Source organism: Ips typographus, linkage group LG2 (assembly GCF_016097725.1).
Source record: "Ips typographus isolate SLU linkage group LG2, UJ_Ityp_2.0, whole genome shotgun sequence".
In the NCBI taxonomy this organism is placed as follows: Eukaryota; Metazoa; Arthropoda; class Insecta; order Coleoptera; family Curculionidae; genus Ips; species Ips typographus.
In genome coordinates this window covers 22,071,130-22,097,060 of record NC_138423.1, presented here as the reverse complement: position 1 = coordinate 22,097,060, position 25,931 = coordinate 22,071,130, and the positions used below count along the sequence as shown (strand labels likewise).

At 32.9% G+C, this 25,931-nt stretch overlaps 3 protein-coding genes and 1 long non-coding RNA gene across 5 annotated transcripts; 2 read left to right on the top strand and 2 right to left on the bottom strand.

The window, feature by feature from the left end:
* Positions 1-220: 220 nt before the first annotated feature.
* LOC145725636 (uncharacterized) lies at positions 221-15,435 on the top strand. The gene is made up of 2 exons (XR_014177361.1): positions 221-450; positions 14,722-15,435. It is a non-coding gene; the product is annotated as an uncharacterized LOC145725636 (long non-coding RNA).
* Hydr2 (abhydrolase domain-containing protein 2) lies at positions 9,731-16,405 on the bottom strand. Its single transcript, XM_081974442.1, has 7 exons — positions 16,058-16,405; positions 15,627-15,799; positions 13,699-13,866; positions 12,599-12,785; positions 12,314-12,547; positions 12,144-12,259; positions 9,731-10,494 (listed from the first exon to the last, which is right to left on the bottom strand). The coding sequence occupies exons 1-7, from the start codon at positions 16,210-16,212 to the stop codon at positions 10,310-10,312; spliced, it is 1,218 nt and encodes a 405-aa protein (XP_081830568.1). The 5' UTR covers positions 16,213-16,405; the 3' UTR covers positions 9,731-10,309.
* A 613-nt stretch (positions 16,406-17,018) lies between these two features.
* MetRS (methionyl-tRNA synthetase 1) lies at positions 17,019-22,407 on the top strand. 2 transcript variants are annotated; one of them, XM_081974437.1, is made up of 14 exons: positions 17,019-17,273; positions 17,342-17,604; positions 18,293-18,436; positions 18,507-18,763; positions 18,816-19,136; positions 19,187-19,469; positions 19,749-19,913; positions 20,442-20,661; positions 20,848-21,061; positions 21,122-21,358; positions 21,417-21,554; positions 21,609-21,816; positions 21,963-22,127; positions 22,192-22,407. In XM_081974437.1, exons 1-13 carry the CDS (start codon positions 17,168-17,170, stop codon positions 22,122-22,124), a joined length of 2,718 nt encoding a protein of 905 aa, XP_081830563.1. In that variant the 5' UTR covers positions 17,019-17,167; the 3' UTR covers positions 22,125-22,127; positions 22,192-22,407. The 2 variants fall into 2 exon arrangements, with proteins under 2 accessions (XP_081830563.1, XP_081830562.1); XM_081974436.1 differs by having other exon boundaries at positions 22,189-22,407.
* Positions 22,408-22,599: 192 nt separating this feature from the next.
* LOC145725635 (uncharacterized) lies at positions 22,600-25,288 on the bottom strand. Its single transcript, XM_081974444.1, has 4 exons — positions 25,177-25,288; positions 23,260-23,467; positions 22,987-23,164; positions 22,600-22,930 (listed from the first exon to the last, which is right to left on the bottom strand). Exons 2-4 carry the CDS (start codon positions 23,465-23,467, stop codon positions 22,768-22,770), a joined length of 549 nt encoding a protein of 182 aa, XP_081830570.1. The 5' UTR covers positions 25,177-25,288; the 3' UTR covers positions 22,600-22,767.
* Between the last annotated feature and the right edge of the window lie 643 nt (positions 25,289-25,931).

The following is a 25,931-nucleotide window of genomic DNA, read 5'->3' as shown; positions in this document are numbered from 1 at the left end:
TTCTTTTTGTCGTTTTGCAACGTTGTCGTACTGCACTTCCGATAGAAAATTTAATCACAAAAAAAATTATTTTTTAACAAATAATAATAATAATTTGATACTACTTCAAATTTTATAAAATCAATAGTATATAATCTTGTAGTAGGTATATAAACATTACTCATTCCCTAGTTCAGGTGTTTGGCAACACACACAAAATTTGGCAACATTGCTTCTTAATCCTGACAACTTTTTTTTAATAATAATTGAAAATAAAAAACTGATTACACAAGAATTTGTTACCACACATTCATGCTCGTTGCGCAATAAGTCTTGTTTTCGTAATTTTCAGTGTGTTTTTGGAAGATTGGACATTCGAATTGGTTTTAAATGTGTGTTAACAAAGTGCCAGTTAGTGATAGTGTTTTAGCGAGTAAAACTAAAATCAGTCAACGTAAATTATATCATCAGGTTAGTTAGCTCTTTATTTTTTTGTTTCATTTCTAGAGGAAATCTCTCTTGACAACCAACTATTCAGGATGTATTATATCTACTCATAACTCGGACGTCAAAGAGTGAAAGTATTTTACTAGTTTATTTATCATTGATAGGCGTTACCAGTAAACACGTAGTTTTCCTGTTTTATAGATATTTCAATACTTAAATATGTGCTCTCCAGTATTTGCCCATTGTCCTGTTTGAGGTGGCGAACATCAACGGATGGCATGACTATGAAAATTGTATATAAGAAGAAGTACGTTCTAAATGTCTTTGAAGCTTAAAAAAATTATTAGTGATGGGTAAATTACCGGTAAAGTAAATATTTATATTTTACAAGGGAAATTTTGACCAGTAAAGTACAAATACTGTGTTTTTGTCAAATTTTGACCGCTTTTTTTCCTGACTGTACCAAATCTTGTAGTGACTTCAGGATATTGGATAGGAAATTTAATGAGGATTTCAAAAATGTTCTTAAAACAGTCATTTTCTCACTCCCAGTGGGTTTTACAGGCAATTTTGTCCCTAGCAGTCCCGTCAAACTGTGTTTCTGTCAGTTCAAATTTTGACACCGCTTTCCTCCCTGACTGTTCCAAATCTTGTAGTGACGTCAGGATATTGGATAAGAAATTTAATAAAGAAACCCAAAAATTTGCTTAAAACCGTCATTTTCTCACTCCAAGTGAGTTTGACAAACAATTTTGTGTCTCACTGTCAAACTGTGCTCAGAAAGTGCAAAAATCAGGGTTTGGAAAAGTTTTCTTGCAAAACCTGTTTCTGGGAATTATGACAGTTATTTTGACAATAGTCACGTGACTGCATGGCTAAATTAACTTCCAAAATCCGCGCGATATCTGTTACTAATGTCAAAAGTATTAAAATTTGCCTAGAAGAATTACAGTTTAACACAGTTTTCGAAACTAGACCTGTTTCTGAGATTTATGACAGTTATTTTGACAATTGAATGATATCTTTCAAGCAAATTTTAAACAGCCCCATAAATTTATTGGTCAAATTAGAAGATGGTGGTAAAATTGCTAAATAACCTGTCACACTGGTAAATTTACGCCCTTTATTAAAAATAATACAGTGATGGTCGTTTGGTTTTCCCCATTAGCAAATATTTGACAATTCTACTACATTCTTTGATCTTTTATTACACCTTTGTAACGCAAAAACTCTATTTCTACAAGTCTCGCATTCATATGGACAGCATAACATAAAAAGCCTTCGCCTTCAACGGAACTACTTTTTTTTTTGGTCGATTGCATATAGATAGGTGTGAGTCGTTCCGATTCATTTTCGACTTAATTGTCTATAATAAATCTCGTTCTGAATATTATTGTTGGACTTTAATTACGAGATCAAGGCGTCCTATCCATCACTGTCCACGCTTAAAATTGTAGGTTCGATATTATATGGTCGAAACCTTCACATGGAAATTCGGTAAGCTAAAGTTCATTGCTGTATAAGAAGGTTTACATGTAGGTGTGATCGGTACTGTTTTCGATTGTATCTGACATTAATCGAAATCTAATTAAGGTGACTTTCTCTACACTATCAGATGCGACACCACAATAGACTCTACTGGCAGTTAAGGAGTAAAAGCATGGAAAATTTATAACAACTTAATGCCAGTACTATTCAGGCGTAACAGATGAAAATTAAAGGTTTCTCTTTATTAGGTAACATCGCAAAAATCAGCCACGCATCGAAGGAAGTTGATTTTTCACAGTTATATGACAATCTTTTTTTGATTAATAAAATAATCATAAATAATGACTACACACGTATTACCAACCTTTCCAAACAGTTTCGTTAAACACTCGTTAGGCTGAGTTTACATTGACACAAATTTCAAATCAACAAATGCTGAATCACTTGTGACAGAATTAGGTTGTCCGTGAATAGGCTGAAATAATGCTGCACATTTTTTTTTAACACGGTTTACACCTCGATCATATTATTCCAATTAAATTTGCATTGTTAATTGTGTTCGAGAGGTTGTAATTCTAAATGATATTGCCTCGGACATTTTTTTTATACTTATCGGAACATGACTACATTTATCAAATTCTACGATTACATACCGTGGAAATAGGATTTGTACTGTAAAATTGCGATAATTTCTAACTTATTGTGTTATTAGGTTGGTGATTTTTTGAATATCAAAATAAATAGAGTTTTTTTGTGTTTGAATTACAATAAACGATTTTAACTAGATAATCGTAACAATATTGATTTAATTGGGTGGCTAGGCAATTAAGATAGTATTATTAGGTAAATTAAGAGAAAAAAGTCAAAAAGAAAAGAATTAATTAAAGTAAACCATTTAACACTAAAAACAACAAATATTTTGCAAATTGATTGACTTTTGGCCACCCACAACAGATTTGATTTTAATTCCTCACGCGACAAACGTTGATTCTTATTATTTTTTTTATAAAAACTGACAGTTCCATTGATGAAAAATGGTTGGTTTGGCTTTTTTCGTCAATTTGACAACTTTCTCGTTTCATTTTTAATGGAATGTTTGAAAAATGACAGTTTCAATGTTAAAATTGCCAGTTTAGCTTTTAGTCAAAACATGTCACGCAATGACATTTTCAACCATTTTTTTTCTACTGTAATGTTGACAACTTTTGACAGTTTTACCAGATGTTTTTTGAATGATTGCAAATTGTCCAGTAAGTCAATTTTCACAAAATTTTGCCGTTTTCAACGTTTCGGCCTTGAAAATTTCCTAAAATAATTGCAAATAGTTTAGTAAGAAAATCTTCATAAAATTTGACTTTCAATTTTGACCGTGGAAATTGGCTAGAATGACTGCAAATGATCTGGTGACTAACACAACTAAAAATAGTAAGTCAAGTAAATTTTCCTGATATTAGACTATTTTTTAACGTTTTGACCTTAAATATCGACTAAAACGACAGCAAATACTAAGTAAGACAATTTGTCATAAAATTTGACTGTGTTTAAACGTTTTGACTTTGAAAATTGACTCAAATAATTGCAAGTAGCCCAGTAAGTCAATTTTTTCAGTTTTTCTTTTTATATTTGATCCTTTGAACTTGAAAATTGACTAGCACGACTGAAAATAGTAGGATGTCAAGTAAATTTTCCTGATATTAGACTATTTTTTAACGTTTTGACCTTAAATATCGACTAAAACGACAGCAAATACTAAGTAAGACAATTTGTCATAAAATTTGACTGTGTTTAAACGTTTTGACTTTGAAAATTGACTCAAATAATTGCAAGTAGCCCAGTAAGTTAATTTTCTCAGTTTTTTTTATATTTGATCCTTTGAACTTGAAAATTAACTAGCACGACTGAAAATAGTATGTCAAGTAAATTTTCCTGATATTAGACTATTTTTTAACGTTTTGACCTTAAATATCGACTAAAACGACAGCAAATACTAAGTAAGACAATTTGTCATAAAATTTGACTGTGTTTAAACGTTTTGACTTTGAAAATTGACTCAAATAATTGCAAGTAGTCCAGTAAGTCAATTTTTTCAGTTTTTTTTTTATATTTGATCCTTTGAACTTGAAAATTGACTAGCTCGACTAAAAATAGTGAGTCAAGTAAATTTTCCTGATATTAGACTATTTTTTAACGTTTTGATCTTAAATATCGTTTAAAACGACTGCAAATACTCTGGTAAGTCATAAAATTCGACTGTTTTTAAAAGCTTTGACTTTGAAAGTGGACTCAAATAATTTCAAATTGTCCAGTAAGTCAATTTTCATATTATTTGACGATTTTTCAACGTTTTTACCTTGAAAATAGACTAGAACGACTAAAAATGGTTGGTTAAGCTAATTTTTATGAAACTTGACTAGTTTTCAAATTATAGCCATAAAAATTGACTAGAACGATTGAAAATTGCTTGCTAAATAATTTTCATGATATTTGTTCTAAAATATACATAATAGTTAACCATCTAGTAAGCAAGAAAAATAAAATACACGGTGCTCCATTTAAGGTGTCAAAAAACATGTTATTGAAATACATGCAAGTTTTGACATATCTCAATTTTTCTCAAATATACAGGTAGGTCAATAAGACTGCGGTAACTAAAATAATATAAAGCACCTTGGTATATTAATATTATTAGAATCATTTTTTGTTGACTTGCAATAATAACAATATTAATATACCGTATGTATTTTTATTAAATATCAATAAACGCACTGCATACTTCCGGTGAACAAAATGGTAAACAAATCTAAAATGCGTCAACCTTGCTTTAAAGTTGTTTCCTTCAGCGTTTATTAATATTCTCCAGTACACGCGTGATTTTTACCAACAAATCACGTGAAGGATTAAATAATGTACACGGTTTTATTGTATGCCGTCCTCAATTTCAAGCCGATTAAAAAAAAAGAGAAAGGTTAATATTGTTTATCGTTCCGTTGCATTCTATACGTACGTAATGACGGACAGTGTTTAAAGATAACATCTTTTGAGGTGGAAAAATGTACGATAATAATAACCAACGTCAATATCATTACTATTATATTCACCCCGCTTCAATGAATTGAATCAGCTTTTATTTACTTTGGTTTTTAATGGGGATAGTTTTGTAACGTTTAGAATGACAGAAATAGGAACGGAACCTTCACATCCTGAAGAGGCGTATAACGTATCGAAACCCTCGAAACGTCAAGCACCACCCATGAACCTCTTAAAAGTTTATTAAATGGCTAAATAAGGCAAACCCAATAAAGCGTGTACTTTAAAGAGACAAAGTGGATAATCTTGACCCTATTACCGTCGAGGTACTATAATTGGGATGATGATGTACTGGTGTGTACGGTTTCGAATCAATAATTCATTCCTATACAGTGCGTTTTTTTTAACGCGCAACATAGGATTTCACGTGTTAAATTTTTAAGTCCATGTTAGACCATGTTATTTTGGAATTACAGGTGTAAAACTTGACAAGTGTGTCTTTAGTACCCTGAAGCTTAAGTACAACCACCAATTCGGTCTAAAAAGTGTTTACAAACTAGCAAAAAGTCATCTTCTTTCGAAAAGTTTTATACTCCCTGTATGTATGGTAGGTGTTGTTTTTGATACTGACAGGGCAGATAGCAGGTAAACATACATACAGGGAATATGGAAAGATAAAATATGTTCCAAAAAAGATGACTTTTTGCTAATTTGTAAACACTTTTTAGACCGAATTGGTGGTCTTACTTAAGCTTCATGGTACTGAAGACACATCTTCCAAGTTTTATACCTGTAGTTCCAAAATAACATGGTCCAACATAAGCTTAAAAATTTAACACGTAAAATCCTATGTTGCGCGTTAAAAAAAACGCACTGTATACGCTCTCATGATTAAAACATTTTAACTAAAAGGTTATTATAGGCTTGAATCGATAATTGCCACCAATTAACCGTTATTATTGGCTAAACGCTTCAAATTCTTTTATTACGCTATAGTTGACAATACCAAGTACACCACGCTTAAGGTAATGATGGAAAAAGTTAAGAGTAATAAATCACCAAGATAAGTCAAATAATTAATCAATGAAAAACGTGATTAATTAAGCGTGAAAAAGCAGCTTTATTAATTCCTCTCAAAGAGCAAACAAGTAGATTTTTTTTTTCTGTTACATGCTCAGTTTCTCACTTACAATCAATAGTTTTACATTACAGTGTATCAATGAAAGTTTTTAAGATAAACAAATCTATTTATTAGTAGGCTGATAGGTGTTGAATTCTTCTACAATTCACCATACCTTGAGAATTCAGTAATTAAATTCGGGGAGTTGTATAAGATAATAAATTACATAGCTTTTTACTCTCATACTTTACTACTTGTAAGTACGAGTATATTAGTGATGGGTAAATTACCGTTAAAGTAAATAAATTTACCGGTAAATTAGAAATACTATGTTTCTGGCAGTTCAAATTTTGATAACTCTTTTCTCCCTCACTGTACCAAATTTTGCAGCGGTTTTTTGTGTTATTAGATAGGAAATTTTATGAGGATTCCAAAAATGTGCTTAAAACAGTTATTTTCTTATTTCAAGTGAGTTTTACAGGCGATTTTGTCCTTGACTGTTCTTTCAAACTGTGTTTCTGGCAGTTCATATTTTGACACCGCTTTTATCCCTGACTGTACCAAATTTTGTAGTGGTTTTTTAGGTTATTAGATAGGAAATTTAATGAGGATTCCAAAAATGTGCTTCTTCTTCTGTGTTTTCTCACTCTGAGTGGGTTTGACAAGCAATTTTCTCTTTGAGTGTCAAACTGTATTCAAAAGTTGCAAAAAATTAGGGTTTAAATCAGTTTTTTTGCAGTATTCGATATAAAACGTGTCTCTGAGATTTATGGCAGTTATTTAGACAATGGTCACGTGACTACTTAGCAAAACTATACTCGAAAAACCACGTGATGTCTGTCACCAATGTCACAACTCTCAAAATTTGCAAGAATTACAGTTTAACAGAGTTTTCTTACAGTTTTTGAAACAAGACGTGATTCTAAGATTTATGGCAGTTATTTAGACAATGGTCACGTGACTACTTAGCAAAACTATACTCCAAAAACCACGTGATGTGTCACCAATGTCAAAATTCTCAAAATTTGCAAGAATTACAGTTTAACACAGTTTCTTTACAGTTTTCGAAACAAGACGTGATTCTGAGTTTTATGACTCTTATTTTGACGATTGTCAGTAAATTTCTGGTAAATTACAAAAGGCGTATTTTGGCGGCAGTATTACCCAGAGTTTTTTAGCATGGGCCAACTTTTTTCATCAGAATGAGTTAAAATGAGACAGCCATTGTATATACTCCAGTAAACACTGACGCCAAAATACGTCTAAATTGTTTAAGTAAATTCGATTGATTGATTTTCAGATTCGCGTCATTTTTGAAATTTCAAAAAATTTAAAAGGTCAAAAAGTTATAAGATTGGAACTAATTTGGTACAAAGAATCACTTTGTCAGAAGAGTTTTACTTCATTTATTCTATTATTGTTAAACCAAAAATCTGTAAAATAATAAATCAAATCAACCTCTTATTCAGACTTTATTTTTGGAGGATTTTATTTATTTACACCCATGACAGGAAAATGATATCTTTGAAGCCAATTTCAATTAGACTCATAAATTTGCTGGTCAAATTGGAATTTACTGGTAAAATTGGTAAATTTTTCTGTCACATTTAATTTTACGTTTCCAATTTTACTTTACTACCTGTCACGGTAAATTTACGCCCATCATTCGAGTATATTCGTAAAATAATTTTTCTGATCGTACTTTAAAAGGGGCATTTAATGGAAAACTGATGAGTATACCGTACAGATTAATGGTCTTATTTCCAGCAAGATTTAAACTTTTCTAAATGGGAAAAATCAACAACTATTCAAAACTCAAAAAACCACAAGACGTCAAAGGTTCAGAAAAATACACCAGAAGTCACAAAAAAGAATTATGTTTTGATTACTTCACTGCTACGTTTTCGAAAGTGTAACTTGATCATTAATGTTTTTGACATTATGTTGCCTAAAAATTACTTAAATACATCTTCGCTTTTCTATTGTGTGGCGAAAGTAACACAAATAACAGAACCATTTAAGTAAACGTTTAGTTGGGAACGAACTAAACTGAATTGCAACTTTTGTATAGAAAGCCAATCGTTAATATATAGGTTCAGGTCAAATAGATCATTATCTATCATTTACACCTGATCCTGCGTTATTGTTGTCATTTTATTGAAACTTGTCCACTCTAGCGGTTTCATGCCATACAAAATGCTAAGAAAATCTTGCATAATGATGACTATTTGTTGGTGATTAAACAATGATATTAATAGACGAGATTGTAGAAATGACATAAAATATGCATAATTTTGTCGAGAGACTTAAATTAAACCGAAAAATAGTAAAAGTACAAATTAGTGTTTAATTTATTTAATTGTTATGATTATTCAACATTTTTCTTAAAAATATGCTTTTCGATCAATTTTGAACCTGAAAGATGATTGTCTTAAAACCCTTACCAGATGTAGCTTCTGGTCATAAATGTATAAATTAACTATAATCTACATATTTTAAAAATTCTTCATTTAAGTAATTTCCCTATTCAAGTATAAAATAGGTGAGAAAACTGCAGAAGTAATAGTCTTGACCTGAACTGCTAATCTGATTATAATGACTTCTTTAACTTTCTCATATTATGTAGTATAATTTTTTTCTGAGACTTCTTTTTAAAATTACTATAATACCCTCAACAAAATAGGCGCAAACTGGAGTAAAGACAGAACAATAGGCATGAAGATTATTATTACTAAAAGAAAAACACCATTTAGTAATCGTCGTGACATTGTTACTTGAAATCTCGCATTATTTCCTGCATTTCTTTTCATGCTCAAGTAAACACAAGGATTTCGACGTTTCGCACACTTAATCGTCAATTCGTGTTGACGACGTTTTGTGCCAACAACCTCATCATGATTCAAGGTGTCCTAACCCGAATCTCAGTTCAAGATTAGAGCAACTTGATAAAATTGTTACTTTAAATTAGATCATAATCACATAAACCACCTAAAACCAGCTACTGGATTCATTAGATTCACTGCTTCTCATAATACTTTGTAGTGGTGAGATTCTTGATGGGTGGTCTCCGAACTCTGATGAGAACTCCCTTGGTTAAAACTGCTTGACTTGCATTATTAAAACCAAAGAAAAAATTATTCGACCCTGATTTCTGAATACATAGTATAGGCACGAATAATACCGCAGGTATATAGCAACCTTGTCCGAGCATTCGTTTATTTGTTACCGGAAGAGTTCAGGAAGGAACAAGCCGACGGCATTGACGATGTAGGTTACTTACTGCCATATCAGTTAACTTCAAATCTAAATACTTATTTTCAGTTCATTTGCATGCATGTTGTGCGACGGAATGTATAATGATATGCAGTTTTTGTTAAGGCTCAGTTTAGGTCAATTTTTGTAATTATCACTAACCGAACCACAAAAAGATAAAAGGACAAGAACCGTGATTACAGCGCTGATAGTTTGCTCAAAAATTCAGTAAATCGCTTTTGTAAGTGTTTAATTGAGAAGTGGACATTTTAGAAAAACTATGATTTACATGGTCAAACTGAACTAAACTGCTCGCCACGTCAACCGGGACAGTGATGTTTTTGGGTCAAAATTAAAAGAATTGTAAATAAAATGGTGGAAATTTGATTCTTTGAGAGAAAGAAAAAACAACAAACAAATGGTTTCTGGTTTATTAATAAATACAGAACTTGATTAAAGGTTATTATCTCTTCATGCAATTAATTACTAAAACTCATAGAAGCGGCGTCGCAAAATTATACACGAGGTAATACAAAAAATGTACAAAAATATCGGCGCGCCACATATATTTCATTGTCTGTATAACATTCAATTTAAAAAACGGTCCTTTTGACTATAATAATATATCACAATAAGTACAAAAATTGCGCGCGTTTATTTTGTCAATTCTGATGGAACAAAATAAACAAGCACCCAACCGATGGGCCTAATTTAGGTAACTTAAAAAAATGCTTCAAAGTCTTCAAAATAATTAAAAAAATATATAAGTACACAGCACACTGTTTCATTCATACGATCGCGAACAAGGATTTCACATTCAACGCGCTCAATCAATCTCCCTCTTACATAACTATGCATAATCTCGAATTTACAATAAATAACAAAATCACGCTACTACATCTCTGGAAGAGCTGGCACTAAACTTTCGAAAACTGCTTCGGATTAAAAACAAAGGAGAGAGACACAAATGCGACTAGAAATCATATGGAATGCCTTTTAAACACTCAGGGACGATCGGGTTTTCATGATTTTGTCGTCGTAGTGCAGAGCCAAACTGCCTATCAGAGCAACGAGCGAACGATCTAACCACGTGATTGGATTTGGGTAGAGCAGACCGCCTTCGTAGAAGCCCAAATGTCCACCGTGAGCTAATTCGATGTGGAGGATATTTGGAGATTCAGCTGGAAAAAAATAGTTACGTTTACAATGTTTTTTTAAATGATAGAAAGTTAAAGTTTCTAGGATCTTTAAATAAATGGTGTTTTAAAGCTTCTGGTCTTATTAAACGATTTTTCAAAGGTTTAAGACACTTGTGAAATGATTTGATAATTTTTAGAAGGTTTTAGATGGGATTTAGAGACTTCTAGTCATTTTAAAACAGTTTGTCTGAAGCTTTCGATAGTATTTAGAGCCGCTGGCCATTATAAACGATATTTCTAAAGTTTAGGATACTTGTCAGAGTCCTTTAACAATTTTTTGGACGTTTTCTGTTCATTTTAAACAATTCTTCCAAAGTTTAGGACTCTTGTAAAGGTTTTTGACAATTTTTAGGTATTTGATAGTAATGAGAAGCCTCGGGCCATTATAAACGATTTATCTAAGGTTTAGGATACCTGTATAGTTCTCTGACAACTTTTGGGAGGTTTTAAATAATATTTAGAAGCAGATACTTTTCTGCCCATTTTAAACAATTTTTCTCTGATTTAAAAGAAAGTAAACAACTCTGACAATTTCTAGGAGGTTTTCGATAGTATTTAGAAGTCTCTGGTCGTTATAAACGATTTTCTAAGGGGTGGCATTAAGCAATTTTTCCAATGTTTAAGACCCTTTAGAGTCCTCTGACAATTTTTAGAAGGTTTTTGATAGTATTTAGAGGCCTCTGACCATGGTTTACAGACACTTGTAAACCTCCTCACATTTATTTTTCTTTAATCAGTGTAAGTAGAAATTGTTAGTCAGGGCCATAACAGAACACAGTGGTGGTTAAATGTGACTCTACGTTTTTGTATAAATCAGAGAGAACAAAATATCATACAGTCTTGAATAATTCACATCTATGCCATATGCTAGAAATACAAAATATTCATTACTACATTCATATGTACTTTAGACTCTCAGATATCAGAACCGTAACTGCAACAAATGAAGAAGTACAAAGTGCAACAGGGTAATTTTTAAGTCAAAAAATACAAAAAAAAATAACTGAAGTAGAGCTCTATTACTAATACATTGATTGAGCTTTCCATTACGCAATGTTATCCTTTGAGACAGAATAACAGTAATCTGGTGACCAAGGAGGCCAGCCTGTAGCACCATTCAAACAGAATGCAGAACCAGGAAACTGTTCATACCAAATGAAAGAGATGTGAAGCCATATTTCAGGAATCAATTCCAAATTTTTATATTCAAGTCAATTTAGAGTGAAAACATTTTCCCAATAATGCAATGACAGGTCACGTTTTCCAGTTCTGTTCTGGTAAGTTGCAAAATGGCAGAATATGCTTTAAAAAGTACTCTTAACCGCGGTATTTACGATACAGATCCGTATTTAAAACACTTTCATAAAAGTGCTATTTAAAAGGAAATAAAAAACGCACTGGACCTCATTAGTTAAAAATAAATGAACTTGGACCAGTTAGAAGTTTGCCAGATTGAAGGAAACATCTAAACTAATTCATCTTTTGCCATTATCCTGAACAATTACAACTTGTACTAAAACCGCTGTTGTGCTAACGTTTTACCTAGCAGTCAATAAAAATTAAATCATCAGTCATCATTTATACTAAGTAATACATTGTAAAACACATAATACATATAAAACCTAGCTTACCAGCAACTTTTCTGATAGGTTCCAACAATGGCTCAGGCACAATCGGATCATCCTTAGCGTTGACAAATATAATCGGCTTTTCTATGTTATGCAAGTAGTTAATACTAGAACTCCAGCTGAAAAACCACCATTAAACCTGCAATGCAAACCATGCAAGTCCTCCAACTTACTGGTACAACTCCGTAATACTGCCAAACCCATGCACTTTTCTTGTATAGGCCTCGTCCAATTCGGGCAAAGTGGCCGCAGAAATAATTTCATTCTCAACCAATTGGAACCGCTGTTTAGCCTCTTCACTTAGCAACACCTTGCTGTGTCTCAGAATGATGTTTTTCAAGTTTTCAGTCATAACGTAAAGGTAGAAACGACGGAAGTTTTGCCAGTTCAATAACCATTTTGTACCTCTTTAAAACCATTTTAAAAATCAGTCTATTCAGTTTAAAAGATTTACTTACTCTATGGCGTTGTATCCTTGACATATTGATATACCCCCAATAATGTTGGGGTGCTTAACGCGATCTTTCTCTCCCAAGTATTTGGTAACTAAGTTACCTCCAAGACTAAAACCCACGCATACCAGTTTAGTATTGGGGTGTCGGTTAAGCAAGTTGAGTAGCATTGCATGATAGTCATCGGTGTTACCTTTACAAGAAGAAAAATCCCTTAATATTTTATGCATGTGATAATTTCTGGTTGACGTCAATTGTCTATTTGTGTTTTGTGTAGGTGACCTCAATTTCTGGGACCCGTTAAAATATGCAATTATTTAGTTGATAAATAGTGAGCTTATCAACAGAAAAATATAACCAAGTCGGTTTAAAAACCCTGATAACATGAACCAAACAGTGACTTAAACCTTTACAGACAAAAGGTCAGAACATAACGTAGTTATTCCAGAAATTTTACTAATTGTTTGAGTCGGATACTCAAATATAGGTCAGGGACAAAATTAAATAGCATTTTTGTTTATTTTTAGAGGTTCAAAGTTTGTAACACATAAATGGTTAGAAAGGAAAATTATTGCAAACCACTGCAAAGTCAACAATAAATTTTAAACTGGTCCTTTAAATTTCGAAACTGATGGTCAAATACTGTGCATGGCTGAAATTACACTGAAAATCACTTTAAAGAGATATTATTAATATCATTTCTTAAAAGCAGATTTTTACATACATTCAGGCTGTCCCACGATGTACTGCGTCAAATGATTGTTGAAAAACTAAAACTAGCAAATATTTTAAAAATTAACTGCATACAAAAAAAATAAAAGATATGATACTCTAATTGTCTAAAAAACCAAACTTTTAAACGCACATTCTGTAAGTTTAACACTTTTATGAGTAGTGAGCAAATTATTATAATTCTGTAAGTATATTCTTCAAACTTTTTATAGGAGAAACAAAATCTGCGTTAAAGCGACAAAATAAACGTTAAAATAAAGTTTTCAAACTAAGTAAAAGATTTTTTTCTTCTTCAAAATTTTAAGTTAGTAAAGCAACTTCCTCAAAGCACCTATTTCAACATAATGAAGGTATACACAAACTGATAAACTTACCATAACTGAAAATTCTCGGAGCAGTGACAGGAACCTTAGGGAGCGCCCCAACATGATTCAAAACTGCGCACCGGTACCCGTGGTACTGCGCCCAATGTACGAACGTCCTTATGTAGACAGATTCTGAAGTGTTGCAAATTCCTGGACATATGGCTATGGAAATGTCATCTAAACAGAAAAGTTCACAAGTAAAATCGCAGCTGTTTCAATGGTTTTACAAATTTTAACATAAAACGATTGGTGAGTCAGCAGGCTGTAGTAATAAAAGCAAATAAACCGGGTACCAAGTACAAATTTTTCCATACCGAAACACTGTGGAAAATTATGTTAATACACAGGTGTTTATCAAGGTTTACTCACTAATAGACAAACACCAACCAATTTATTCCTGTGATTGTAATTGTAAGGTTCAGTTATTAAAGCAATAAACACAAGTTTTATAGAAGTTACCAATTGAATTTGGAAAAGTCTAAAAACATGTTCAGCCATTGCTGCACTCAATGAGACTAATAATAGTATGGTTTCTTTTTTTTTAACTACTTTAATTGTTTAACAGTTTACTCTCATTAGAGAGTAACTTTGTAATTATAGATAATATTATTTACACTCTACCAAACTACCTATTGTAAATAACATTATCTATAATTACAGTCACACTCTAGAATGCGACAATCAATCATACAGACAACCAAATACAACAACAATTAGAAAATCTACTCTTTCAAGTGTTATTAAAGTTTTGTGAATATGTAATAAAACTTTGGATGTTGCTGTCCACATTTTATACAGAGTGGTTGTTTCATGATAAAGAGGCAAGGAGAACAAATACTCAAAGTTTTTACTACTGTAACTATCCTGGCATTTTGACTTTGACTCTTTTTTTGAAAACATTGACCACTTTGAGATTTTGAACTATTGCATTCCACTTAAAGAGGCAATATTTCACCCTCTTATTCTATTTTTTTCAACATCTCAGCTAGACTTTCTTTGTATTAAATATGTTAATATTTTTCTTATTTACAGGACCAATTAGATTGCCAGCACTAGTTGACCTTATCAACAACACCATGTCAAGTTAAATCCAAACATAGCTGAATCAGTCTTTGCTATGGCATAGGAAAGTAGAGGAGCATTATCAGAGGTTTTTTGTGTAGTTCTTAACAGATTAAAATTTTGTCAATATTAAGGAAGTTTTAAATATTTATAGTTTGTCCATATGGTCCTTTTTGTGAAAAATTATAATATTTATTTAAACACTTTAATTGTAGACATATCAGGAAATTTTTCCAAATCCCAACCAATAATGTAGTTTAATTGTAGGCACTATTCAAGTCATCTGAAATAATTATTGATAATGATAGAAAAGGATTAATTTGTAGGTACTAATTTAAGGTGTTTAGAAGACAGATAATTATTATTAAGGTGTAAGCCACTGTAAGTGGAGTATTAAAAGTCCCAAACTTATTTATTGCTGTTCATTAATATGACGTACATTTAGGCTTGGCTTGTGATACACCAATTACCTAAATTAAGAACATGTATTCAAAAACTTTACTGATTATTCACATTGTCACAAACCTCATAACCTTTGCATGCTTAACAGTCTCCCACAGATTATTTCAATAAATAACCATTACTTAGTTAATGTAAGTTGTTGACAAAATACCACAACATAATATCATCAACCACTTTAATGTCAAATGTACTGGATTTTAGAATGAAATCATTAGCAATAGCAACCTAATCATTAATTACAATTTCAATTAGACAGCTCCTTACTCATCCTTTAAAATCAGGTGGTATAGTACTAAAATTTGGACCTGTGCTGAGCTGATAAAACACTCATCCATTACAGCAAAGATTAGAACATTCAGGACAACAACCAATCTCTGCATTAGGGTTATTTACAACCCACCTCTTTGCTTTACCTGGGAAATTAGTATCCAAAGGCTGGTACATATCATAGGTTAATGTGGTTCCATCAGAAAGGGTGAGAAAGATTCGTTCACCCATTGGCCAAGGGCACTTGACGCGGCCGATAACACTGTGGATTATCGTCTGGACATGGCCACTAAAGCCCCACAACCTTGTAGGAATGTATCTAAATGTAATTAAGAATAATTACTATTGTAATTCCACAAGTAAACCTTGAAATTTGATTATAATCTGCAACTAAATTATAATCAAATTTACCATGGACATAAAACTTGCTGAGGAAACATTGTAGGACTGAAGTAATGAATGAAATTATATTTCACTTTCTGTTTCTACATAGTTTTGTCAACAGTTTCATTTCTAGAAAGTGGGGGGATTGAGAGGTTGAGGGGTAATTTGAAATTTTCAAAAACTGAACACTTACGGTTCGCTGAGCAACGGGGAAATTTTAAGGACATTGTCCAAAAATTTGTTGTCGCCGCACCATAACGACGGCTTCTGGGGCTGCGAATTTACGTTCAAAATCCGGAAAAGAATACAGAGAATCACGGCAATTACAGCCAGCAGGGCCGTCGACATTTTCGTCGGGTTTCTATACAAATTCAAACTGACGCGCTTACTTTTCTGGAAGGCTTTAAAACAAATCTAATCCAGAATGTTTTTCAGTCAATTTCCGCTTGGAAATACAAACAATACACCGCGTATTTAATCGAGAATAAATTGGAAATCGGTTTTGGTGATACGGGCGCGGTGACAGATTGAAAACATATTTGGGACGCTGTTGCCACTTTGTTCAAACAGTCTTAACATTCGCTCTTTCCACACCAAATTTATGTTTTAACGCTTTAGTGTTTTAGTATTATAATAAAACAACTAAGCAATAGCATTTTGCATACATACCTTATTGCGTATTATACTAGAAATGACTGGTCAAATTAAGATTCTTGTCTCTGTTGTTTGTTGTTTCCAGAAGTACATCTTTGTTATAACAAGAAATTTAAGTTGAGCTGACAACGCCGCACACTCAGGTGATGATGCTTTCAAGTTGGCGCATGTCTAAAGTGCTCTGTTATTGCAACGCTGCCATGTCAGCTATGTTTTTTTTAACATTTTCAAATTTCAACAAAAACTTTACCAACACGTCAACCAGGCACACTGAATGTATCCAAGTGTGTTTACTGTAAAAAAGAAATAGTTACTGCACTTCTTCTAGGAGAAAATCGCGGAAGCAAACTGCAAACGTATAAAAAACTAAAAATAGAAAGTACTGAAAACCAAAATAACGAGAATATTAAAGGTTTGGCAATGTTGCATTTGACATTATCCTTTGACAGAAACGTCATCACTCAACCTCACTAATTTTTAACCTCACTTTTTCAAAGTGTGTCAGCTAGAGGAAGTGATTAGTGAAGTGTATTAATTTGCATACTAGACCAGAAGAAACGTGTATTTTACCGCATTGTGATTAAACGTTAATTAATATACTAGAATCAATAAATGCAATTTTGACAGTGGTTAGCCCATTGAACATACAATGACGACTATAATAGGCAACGAAAACAACCCTGCCACTCTAAAACTAGTGCTGGCAAACAACGTTTCAGAGAAAAAGTGCCCCCTAAAGATTACAGGTCACAATGGTATGTCTAGTCATCAAAAAACTGTCTTTTACATTGCTTCAACTAGAGTTTTTTTCATCATTACCTAGATGACACTCATTTACCATGTCTGGTGGTAGACTCTGAAGAAACCATATTTATTCCCAATGCAGCTATATGGTGGCTTGTTCCTCCTAAAGAAGAGCACAAAGGGAAAGTACGGGAGATTCTAGAGTTAGAAGCCACGGTTTTGTCCCCATTTTTGGCCTTGTTACTAGGAAACAACTTCAAGTCTGAGAAAATCAAAAAGTCAATACTATCTGCAATTGACTATTTTAATGCCAATTTAGGTGGAGTTGATTTTCTTGTAGAGGTAAGTGGGCATTATATTTACACTCTATAACTCAAAATTCCAGTGATTCACTTGGATAGTGACATTGTGTTATTGAATGATGCAATGTGTGATAACATTTCACCTCTTATATGCGCATGTGCGCTTTCACTTTCTGCAAACTATTTCTTACTAGAAAAGAAATGTGTTATCTAATTTATAGTTTTAAGTTTATTTTGATATTTTAAAATTAGAATTGATGCACTAAACTGGCTTTTTTAAATTGATTTTGGTTGCCTTTTATTTGATTAATTTTAAAATTGCTTTTCAAACAATCATTGTTTATTATTATTACAATAAGGTAAAGTAGTTTTCTACTTTACCTTATTTCGACAATTAATTCAAGTATTCTGATAGTCATAATATTGAATTTCATTAATACTTGGTCTTTATTTGCACTTACCAGTTGCCTGATGATTTTTTAATTGAAATAGCAATCACTTGATTGATGTTGCACTGTTTTTTTGATTTTACCAAATACAGTCTTATACATTTTTACTTCTTCTTTATTGGGCTGTATCATGATTTATCTTTATCTCATTGTACTGTGCTCTATCTTTTTGTATCAGTTGAATTTTTACTTGAATTTACAGATTTATGTCACAAATGTAAAAAAAATTGAAGCTGAACTTTATTCTGATGATTTAATTCAAAAATACTTTTTTTTTAGAATGTCCTTACTATAGCTGACATTGCAGTATTTTCCACTTTATACCCACTATTTCAATCAGAAAAACTGCTAAAAGAATTCCTCTCAAGTGCTGTAAACATTACAGCCTGGTTGCATAGACTGGAAGTTCTTCCTGAATTTAAGGTAGCTAAGTCACTCCCGGTCACTCCTTTATTATTTTAGTGCTGACTAATTTAATTTTCTGTTAATGCAGGATGCCATATCCTTAGTGTTTCACCAAAAAAACAACATTGGCTCACCTTCATATCAAATTTTATTACAAACATCCAAGTATTTGGTACCTCAATTACAAGGTGACCAAAAGCAGGTTTCTCGCACTGAGAGTGTAGAAAATGATTCCCCTAAACATGAGATTGAAAGTGTCAGTGCTGAAGACATACTGGCAGCTGAGAAAGCCTGGAAAAAAGGCCTTGACTCCCTGCCAAAATTGAAGAAACCAGCCAAAGTGGTGTAAGAGCTACCATACCTTAAATTTCTTTCATACTTGAATTTGACAATTTAGGCTCCCAAAACCTGGAGAAAAGAACATTTTGATAACTTCCTCACTTCCCTATGTTAACAATGTCCCTCACTTGGGCAACATAATCGGCTGCGTTCTGTCCGCTGACGTTTTTGCCCGGTTTTCACGCCTGTGCAATTACAACACCCTCTACATTTGCGGGACTGACGAGTACGGCACAGCCACTGAAACTAAAGCCTTGGAGGAGGGCTTGTCCTGCCAAGCTATTTGCGACAAGTACTTTAAAACCCACAACGAGATTTACCAGTGGTTTAATATCAGTTTTGATGCGTTTGGGCGTACGTCAACCCCATTCCAAGCCGAGTGAGTGCCCTTCAGTTAGGAATTACTCGATGAATAATTTGAGAACGTAGGTTGGCGCAAGACTTGTTTCTGCAACTGAATCACAACGGATTTATGTTCACTCAATCGGTTGATCAGCTGCACTGCGAAAAATGCAATCGCTATTTGGCTGACAGGTTTGTAGAAGGGGGTTGTCCGAACATTGGGTGTAATTATGAAGACGCTCGGGGTGATCAGTGTGATGGATGCGGAAAGCTGGTCAATGCGGTTGAGCTGAAAAACCCGAAATGTAAAATTTGTGGGGATACGCCAAAACTGAAGACTTCAAGTCAGTTTTTTATTGATTTACCCAAGGTAAGGTGTCTTTGTTTTTATGGTTTATTTTTTTAACTTAGATTTGGTAAAAATTGACTATTATTCCTACTGTTATATGTTTAACATTGTTTAGTTAACTGAATCAACATTATTTACGGAATTTTAATTAGTATCATTTTTATAGCAAATTAAACTGAAATAAATTAACAAAATAGTACTCCTACTGTATCTCCGATTGTATATTTCTAGCCAGGCTATTATTTAGCAGAATAATGTACCATATACAAGTTTATCAGTATAGTCTATTCTTTCATCTAGCTTGAACCTTTACTACGTCACTGGATTAAAACCTCTAGCCCAGGATGGTCACACAACGCTGACGTTATAGCGCACACTTGGCTGAAAGAAGGCCTAAAACCCAGATGTATTACTAGGGACCTCAAATGGGGGGTTCCAGTACCATTGGACGGGTTCCGAAGCAAGGTAAAATCCGTCAAAAGTGTAAATCAGGTTTTATAAATTGATACAACACAAACTTTGCGCCTGACCAGTTAGAATAAACAGAAAATTGATTGGGTATACATAGAGATGGCTCCACGAAGAATTTACGGAAAACGGTAATTTATCGAGAATTTTCTTTTACAATCCTTCTCAGAAATTTTGGATATTTCTTCTTCGTTAAATTCTCACTAATTTACCGAAAATATTCTGGTAGGGTTCTTTTTATTTGTCCACCACATCAAAACATGAAATGAATGAAGCATTGTTTTCAAATTTAATTTGCAGAATTTAAAACAGCATGCTATTTTGTGGAATTTTTATTAACGAATCGTTAACAAACTATTAAGGGCTGGTAAACTTAATTCGGGCAATAGAATTCTGGCGTTTTAAACTCACACTAAATCTTCACAAAACAAAATTCGGTTCTTCAGACACTTTTTGCACGTAGGACAGCTTGATGAAAATCACATTTGTAAATTTAGTTTGTCTTTGACTTGTCTAATCTGACAGGTGTTCTATGTGTGGTTCGACGCTCCTATTGGATACCTGTCAATTAGTCGAGCATATACGGAAGAATACGAAAAGTGGTGGCGTCCAGCGCAAGACACTAAAGTCACTTTGTATCAGTTTATGGCTAAGGATAATGTACCATTTCACGCAATTTTGTTCCCTGGAATGCTGTTAGGAGCTAACAGGAATTATATCACTGTATCACATATTATGGCAACAGGTATGTTAATTATTAGTTGTGGATAATACTGTAAATATAACGTGTTTTCCTTTTGAATGATGAAACACCCAAATATTCTTCAGTTTGGTTTTTGGCAAGCTGGTTTCTACAGAAGATAAATATAAAAAATGTACTATTTTCCATCAAGTATTCATAAGTGCCTCAAGCAAATTTGTTTTAATTTAGAGTACTTAAACTATGAGGATGGAAAATTCTCAAAATCTCGTGGTATCGGAGTGTTTGGCAACGACGCCAGGGATACGAAAATCCCAAGCGATGTGTGGAGATTTTATTTGTTGTATGTACGACCAGAGGCGCAAGATGCCAGCTTCAGCTGGGTGGATTTAGCCACTAAAAACAACTCCGAACTGCTGAATAATTTAGGAAACTTTATTAACAGGCAAGAAATTTGTTACTACCCTCTGTAATACGGGGTATTAAAATAAACTTTCAAATGTAGGTCATTAACTTTTGTTAAAAACAATTTTAACAAAACTATCCCTGAAATGCAACTTACGCAAGAAGATTATACACTTTTGGCGCTGTGCACCAAGGAGTTAAAGGGTTATATTGCTGCTTTGGAAAAGTGTCGCTTAAGGGACGGAATTAGGCATATCCTGTCAATTTCCAGGCATGGTAACCAGTACATGCAACTCAATCAGCCTTGGGTGAAAATCAAGGAAGGGGAAGCCGGAAAGTACGATTACATCTAACAAAATAGTACGCAGACAATAAATGGAGGTTGATTTTTCTAGATTGAGAGCTGGTACAGTAGTAGGAGTGTGCGCAAACTTGTCCAGTCTTTTGGCCACTTTACTGCAACCTTACATGCCTGACACAAGTTCCAAATTAAAATCCCAACTGAATTGTGAGGATTTCGTGTTAAATCCTGAGTATGCCTATAACTAGCAGTTTAAAACATCAGAAGTAAAACGGGCAATTTTTAGCAATATTGAAATTATCAATTTGCTGCCTACTGGCCACGAAATCGGGGATCCGCAACCGCTTTTCACTAAAATCGAACCAGAACTGATTGAGGAATATAGGAAAAAGTTTGCGGGTAGTCAAGAATCTAGGAAAAGTCCACCTAAAGAAGTTAAAGTACCTCAATGTAATGGTGATGTAGGGACTTTAGAAGAAGCCATTGCCAAACAGGTAAGTTTACTTTTACCAAATTGCTTGCATAAGTTGATTGTCTATAATAATTATTATTCTATTGTCATTTTTGTGTTGTATTCAAATTTGCGGCATGTCACATAATTTTGCATTTTCAAATTGAGGTTTTTTTAAATCAAATCTAGGGTTTGGTGGTGCGAAAACTTAAAGAGAGTGGTGCCGATAAGTCGGTGTGGCAGCCTGAAGTGGCCAAATTGTTAGCTTTCAAAAAGCAACTTGCCGAGGCAACTGGAGTCCCCTTAACAAACAATAACAACTCGAAAAAGGGTGGAAAAAAGAAGGCTTAATAGGTACGTTGAAATGCTTATTGATCACAGTATTTGTGATTGTAGGAATTGGTTTTTCTTGCAGCAGCTTTCTTTTCAATAAAAATTGAGTGGTTGGTGGAATTTTTTTTACTAAAACTAACGAAAAGATGAAAGTGAATGAAACCGAGGTATAACGGAGAGTATTAGCGTTCAGTTTTAAAATTTATTGATTATTTATTTAATTATTTATTTGACCAGCGAAATGGACCGGGACTTTTTTGTCGTATGATTTTACGTAATATAATTTATGCTAAGCGAAGTAGCTAATAGTATTTTTGTAAACAATCCCCTTTTTTTTTAAGTGTTTGTTTTAAATATTTTTTGATTACTTAATTCGGTCAAAATGATGGGGATTTGCAGTACTTTTTTCTGGGACTCTGTATATTGCAAATCGGTCTATTGGTATACATTTAACAGTTCTTGAATGAACGTATATTGGTTGAAAAACATTAAATTAATAAAATTGATATATTACATTTATAAATAGCACCTCAATCAAAAAGCATCCTAACTTTTATATTTTTGATTAACATAAATAATACTTGAACATGGGTCACAACCATTATGTTGTTGTGGCTATTTTTTACAAAATTATTTACAGAAAAACATAAAATAACCGACATTATCGGTTTCCAAACACCCTCAACAGAGCCAGCATCATTCGCTTAGTGTACGGACAAAACCGGTATATTTTCATACACTGATTGGGGTAAGTAACAGTGTGGCCATTGTCTAAAGCTTCCTTTAACTGCTTGCCCGCCCACGTGTGATTATAGGCCGCTGCTCTGTAGAAACACACAAAATTATATGGTAGGTAAAGTAAAAATTAAATGAAACCTACTTAGTAAGATATAAAATAACCTTTTCTTCGTAAACTAATTGATCTTCTTTGGTTGATGCCAGCTGGCAAATAAAGCTGCGGGCGCAACTTGCTGGATCACGTTTAATTACCATTTCCCAGTCGATTTGAGGTTGTTTCTGGTCGATAGAACGTTTGAAGACTTTGATAGGTTCATTCTCTGAAAAAATATAATGCAAGTTAGAACAGTAAATAATCATTAAAGTTTTTTCCTATATTTCCTACCTCTAACCAAATTTCTATTGAATAACGTACCACTAAAAAGTTTCCCGGTGTTATGGTCTCCTCCTCCGCCGCTGCCAAAGCCGCTTTGCATTATGTGATTGAAATCTTGAGCCAAAGTGTGCACCATCCATAATCCGGCCAATCCTAGCCCAGCTAAAATCACCAATCGTACAAAATTAGCCGCTTTTGCCGCCCCTATAGCAGTACCAAGAACCAGTAACTGAATCCATCGACTCATCTGAAATATGCAGAGAAGGTAAGTCAACTTATTTTCATTTGGAGTCAAAGCTTTATTCCGGGTAATGTTCACAGTTTCTGTTGTCCTGTTGGGATTTTGTTTAACAATCGTTGCGTCACAATATCGCCTGTTTTTTTTTCATCAACATTACGCTACAGAGTGTAGGCTGTAGGCGGTTCCAGTTATCAAACTAAAGCAACTAAAACTATTACTTCCTAGATTAGGTATTGTCAGTAATCGGGACAATTTACATAACGAGTCATTAATGATTTTCCTGCAAGTGCACCAGTTTACACCTTCACCGTTATGATATAAGATGCCGAATTTCACATACGCAAGGGAAATTCCTTGTCTACATCAATGTCGTTCCGATTTTAATCGACTTCCTTCATGATCGGCAAAGAAAGCGTAATAATTATTCGGAAATTGATGCAAAAGCCGAGCATGCACCGCGCTATGAAAGTGAGAGTTTACATTGTTATTGACTGTATAGGTAGCCGGAAGGTTAGTAAACTTGCAGATCAACTGCTTTGTTTTGCGATTAGTTTGATTATCAACAAAAGTTAAAAGTTATTTCAATGTTTTTTTAAGGAAATCTTATATGGACAAAATAAGTTAGATCAACATCAACAGTTGCATAAAATTTTTCATAAAACACGTTCTCGATCTAGTGTGATTTCTTAAAAAAGCTGTAATATATTATTGCCGTTAAGATCAATTAATTTATCCTTGTTAAAAATAATGAATACAGCTAAGTAGCAAAATTTTAACCTACTTTACCGACAACCAGCCAGTATAAATCAAAAAATAGTTACGTCACAAATTAAAATGTAGTTCTATTATTTCATACCAATAAATTTTAACATAAATCAGTAAAATGCGAACAACATTATTATAAACATTACATCATTACAACAGATGCAATTCGCTGATTTTAAGAAAGTCATTATGGTCTAATATTGCCGATTTTGATCTAATTTAAAGACACACTTATCTTGATTGCATTTAAGCCACTTTATAGTTTTGTGCAATATATGTCGTATACTTAATATATATTTTTTTTAAATTTTGCTAATAACAAGTCACATGCGGTATTAACACACACTCTATATTTCCATGTCGTTTGCAAAAAAACACCGTATACAAGATAAGCAACTCTCTTAATTTTTAACATATTCAGTTAAAGATGATAAAAGAAAATTGAGTTATTTTCAAAGGACAATAAATTACCTCAAAAATAATTTTTATCTATCTGATTTAATTGAACCAAGTACAATTTATAAGTTACGTTATTTTACGTATAAGATTTTTTTTGGGGCTATTTTAAGGTCCCCCTAGAAATCATTTTTATTCAGAGAAATGGCTATACTTGGGTTAGGTATTATTTGAAATTAAAAACAATTTTAAGCAAACTTTATAGCCATAAATATTTAGGAAAAACGACTAGACATATTATGAAAACAGAATGAGCAGTTTCAGATTTGTTCTAATCACTTAATATACTTTTTTCACAAATATAATATTTTGAGAGACATTTGTATAATCCTGTACTGTAGTGTGGCGTGTGTGTATATTTTAGAACACCATTTTTAAATTGAATTGAAAAAGTGTTATTAAATTAATTTATTAAAAAAAAACTATTAAAAAATCTAGATGCCAAATTGTTAATTTTTATTTATTTGTTTTTTGAAGTTACTTGGATATTTTACCTTTATGGCTGAAACTATCCGAAAAAAAAAATCAGCACGAATTACACAATCGAAACCAGAACACTTGCAAACTTGTTACATTTTACGAATGGTTAACGCCTTTATAAACTCGGTATAGTTTGGGAGATGGGAAAGCAACGGGCGAAAGTGTTTTCATGTATTTTAGATGTGTGTTCTCTGTAACAGGAACGCCACAGATTCAAATCCACCAATCGTGTACCGCCTTGTTTGGTCACGTGTTTTGTATTTTTATTATTTATTTTATTTTTTTATTCTCAGTATAAATCGCTCGATATTTGCAGTGGGCATTTTAAAGTCGTTGTGCAATAATTAATTAGATTTTACTCGGACATCGTTAGTTAGAGGAATGGAAATAATTACTGTCTAGAAACTTTTTGTGTTGGTTAAATAATAAGTTTATTATTTAATTCAGAAATATCAACATTTTCAAACTTACAGTATGTGTTCCTTTTTAATAAGTATTTTATTTATAATTTTATTAGTCAATACTAATTACCTGATGTTAGGGCTTGTAATGTCCCATAGATTTAACTAACTTTTTTCTTTAATAAATTATAGAATTTTTCTATAAATTGTTATTGTTTTTATTTTTCAGTTGCATGTGTTTTGATATAGTGGATGCATTCCTACTTGTTAAGAAATAAAACTTAAGCAATATGACATACATTTATTGCGTGTTGCAGGAATTGTTACAGTTCAAGGAATTTCAAGATCCAATTTATTTATAATATAGA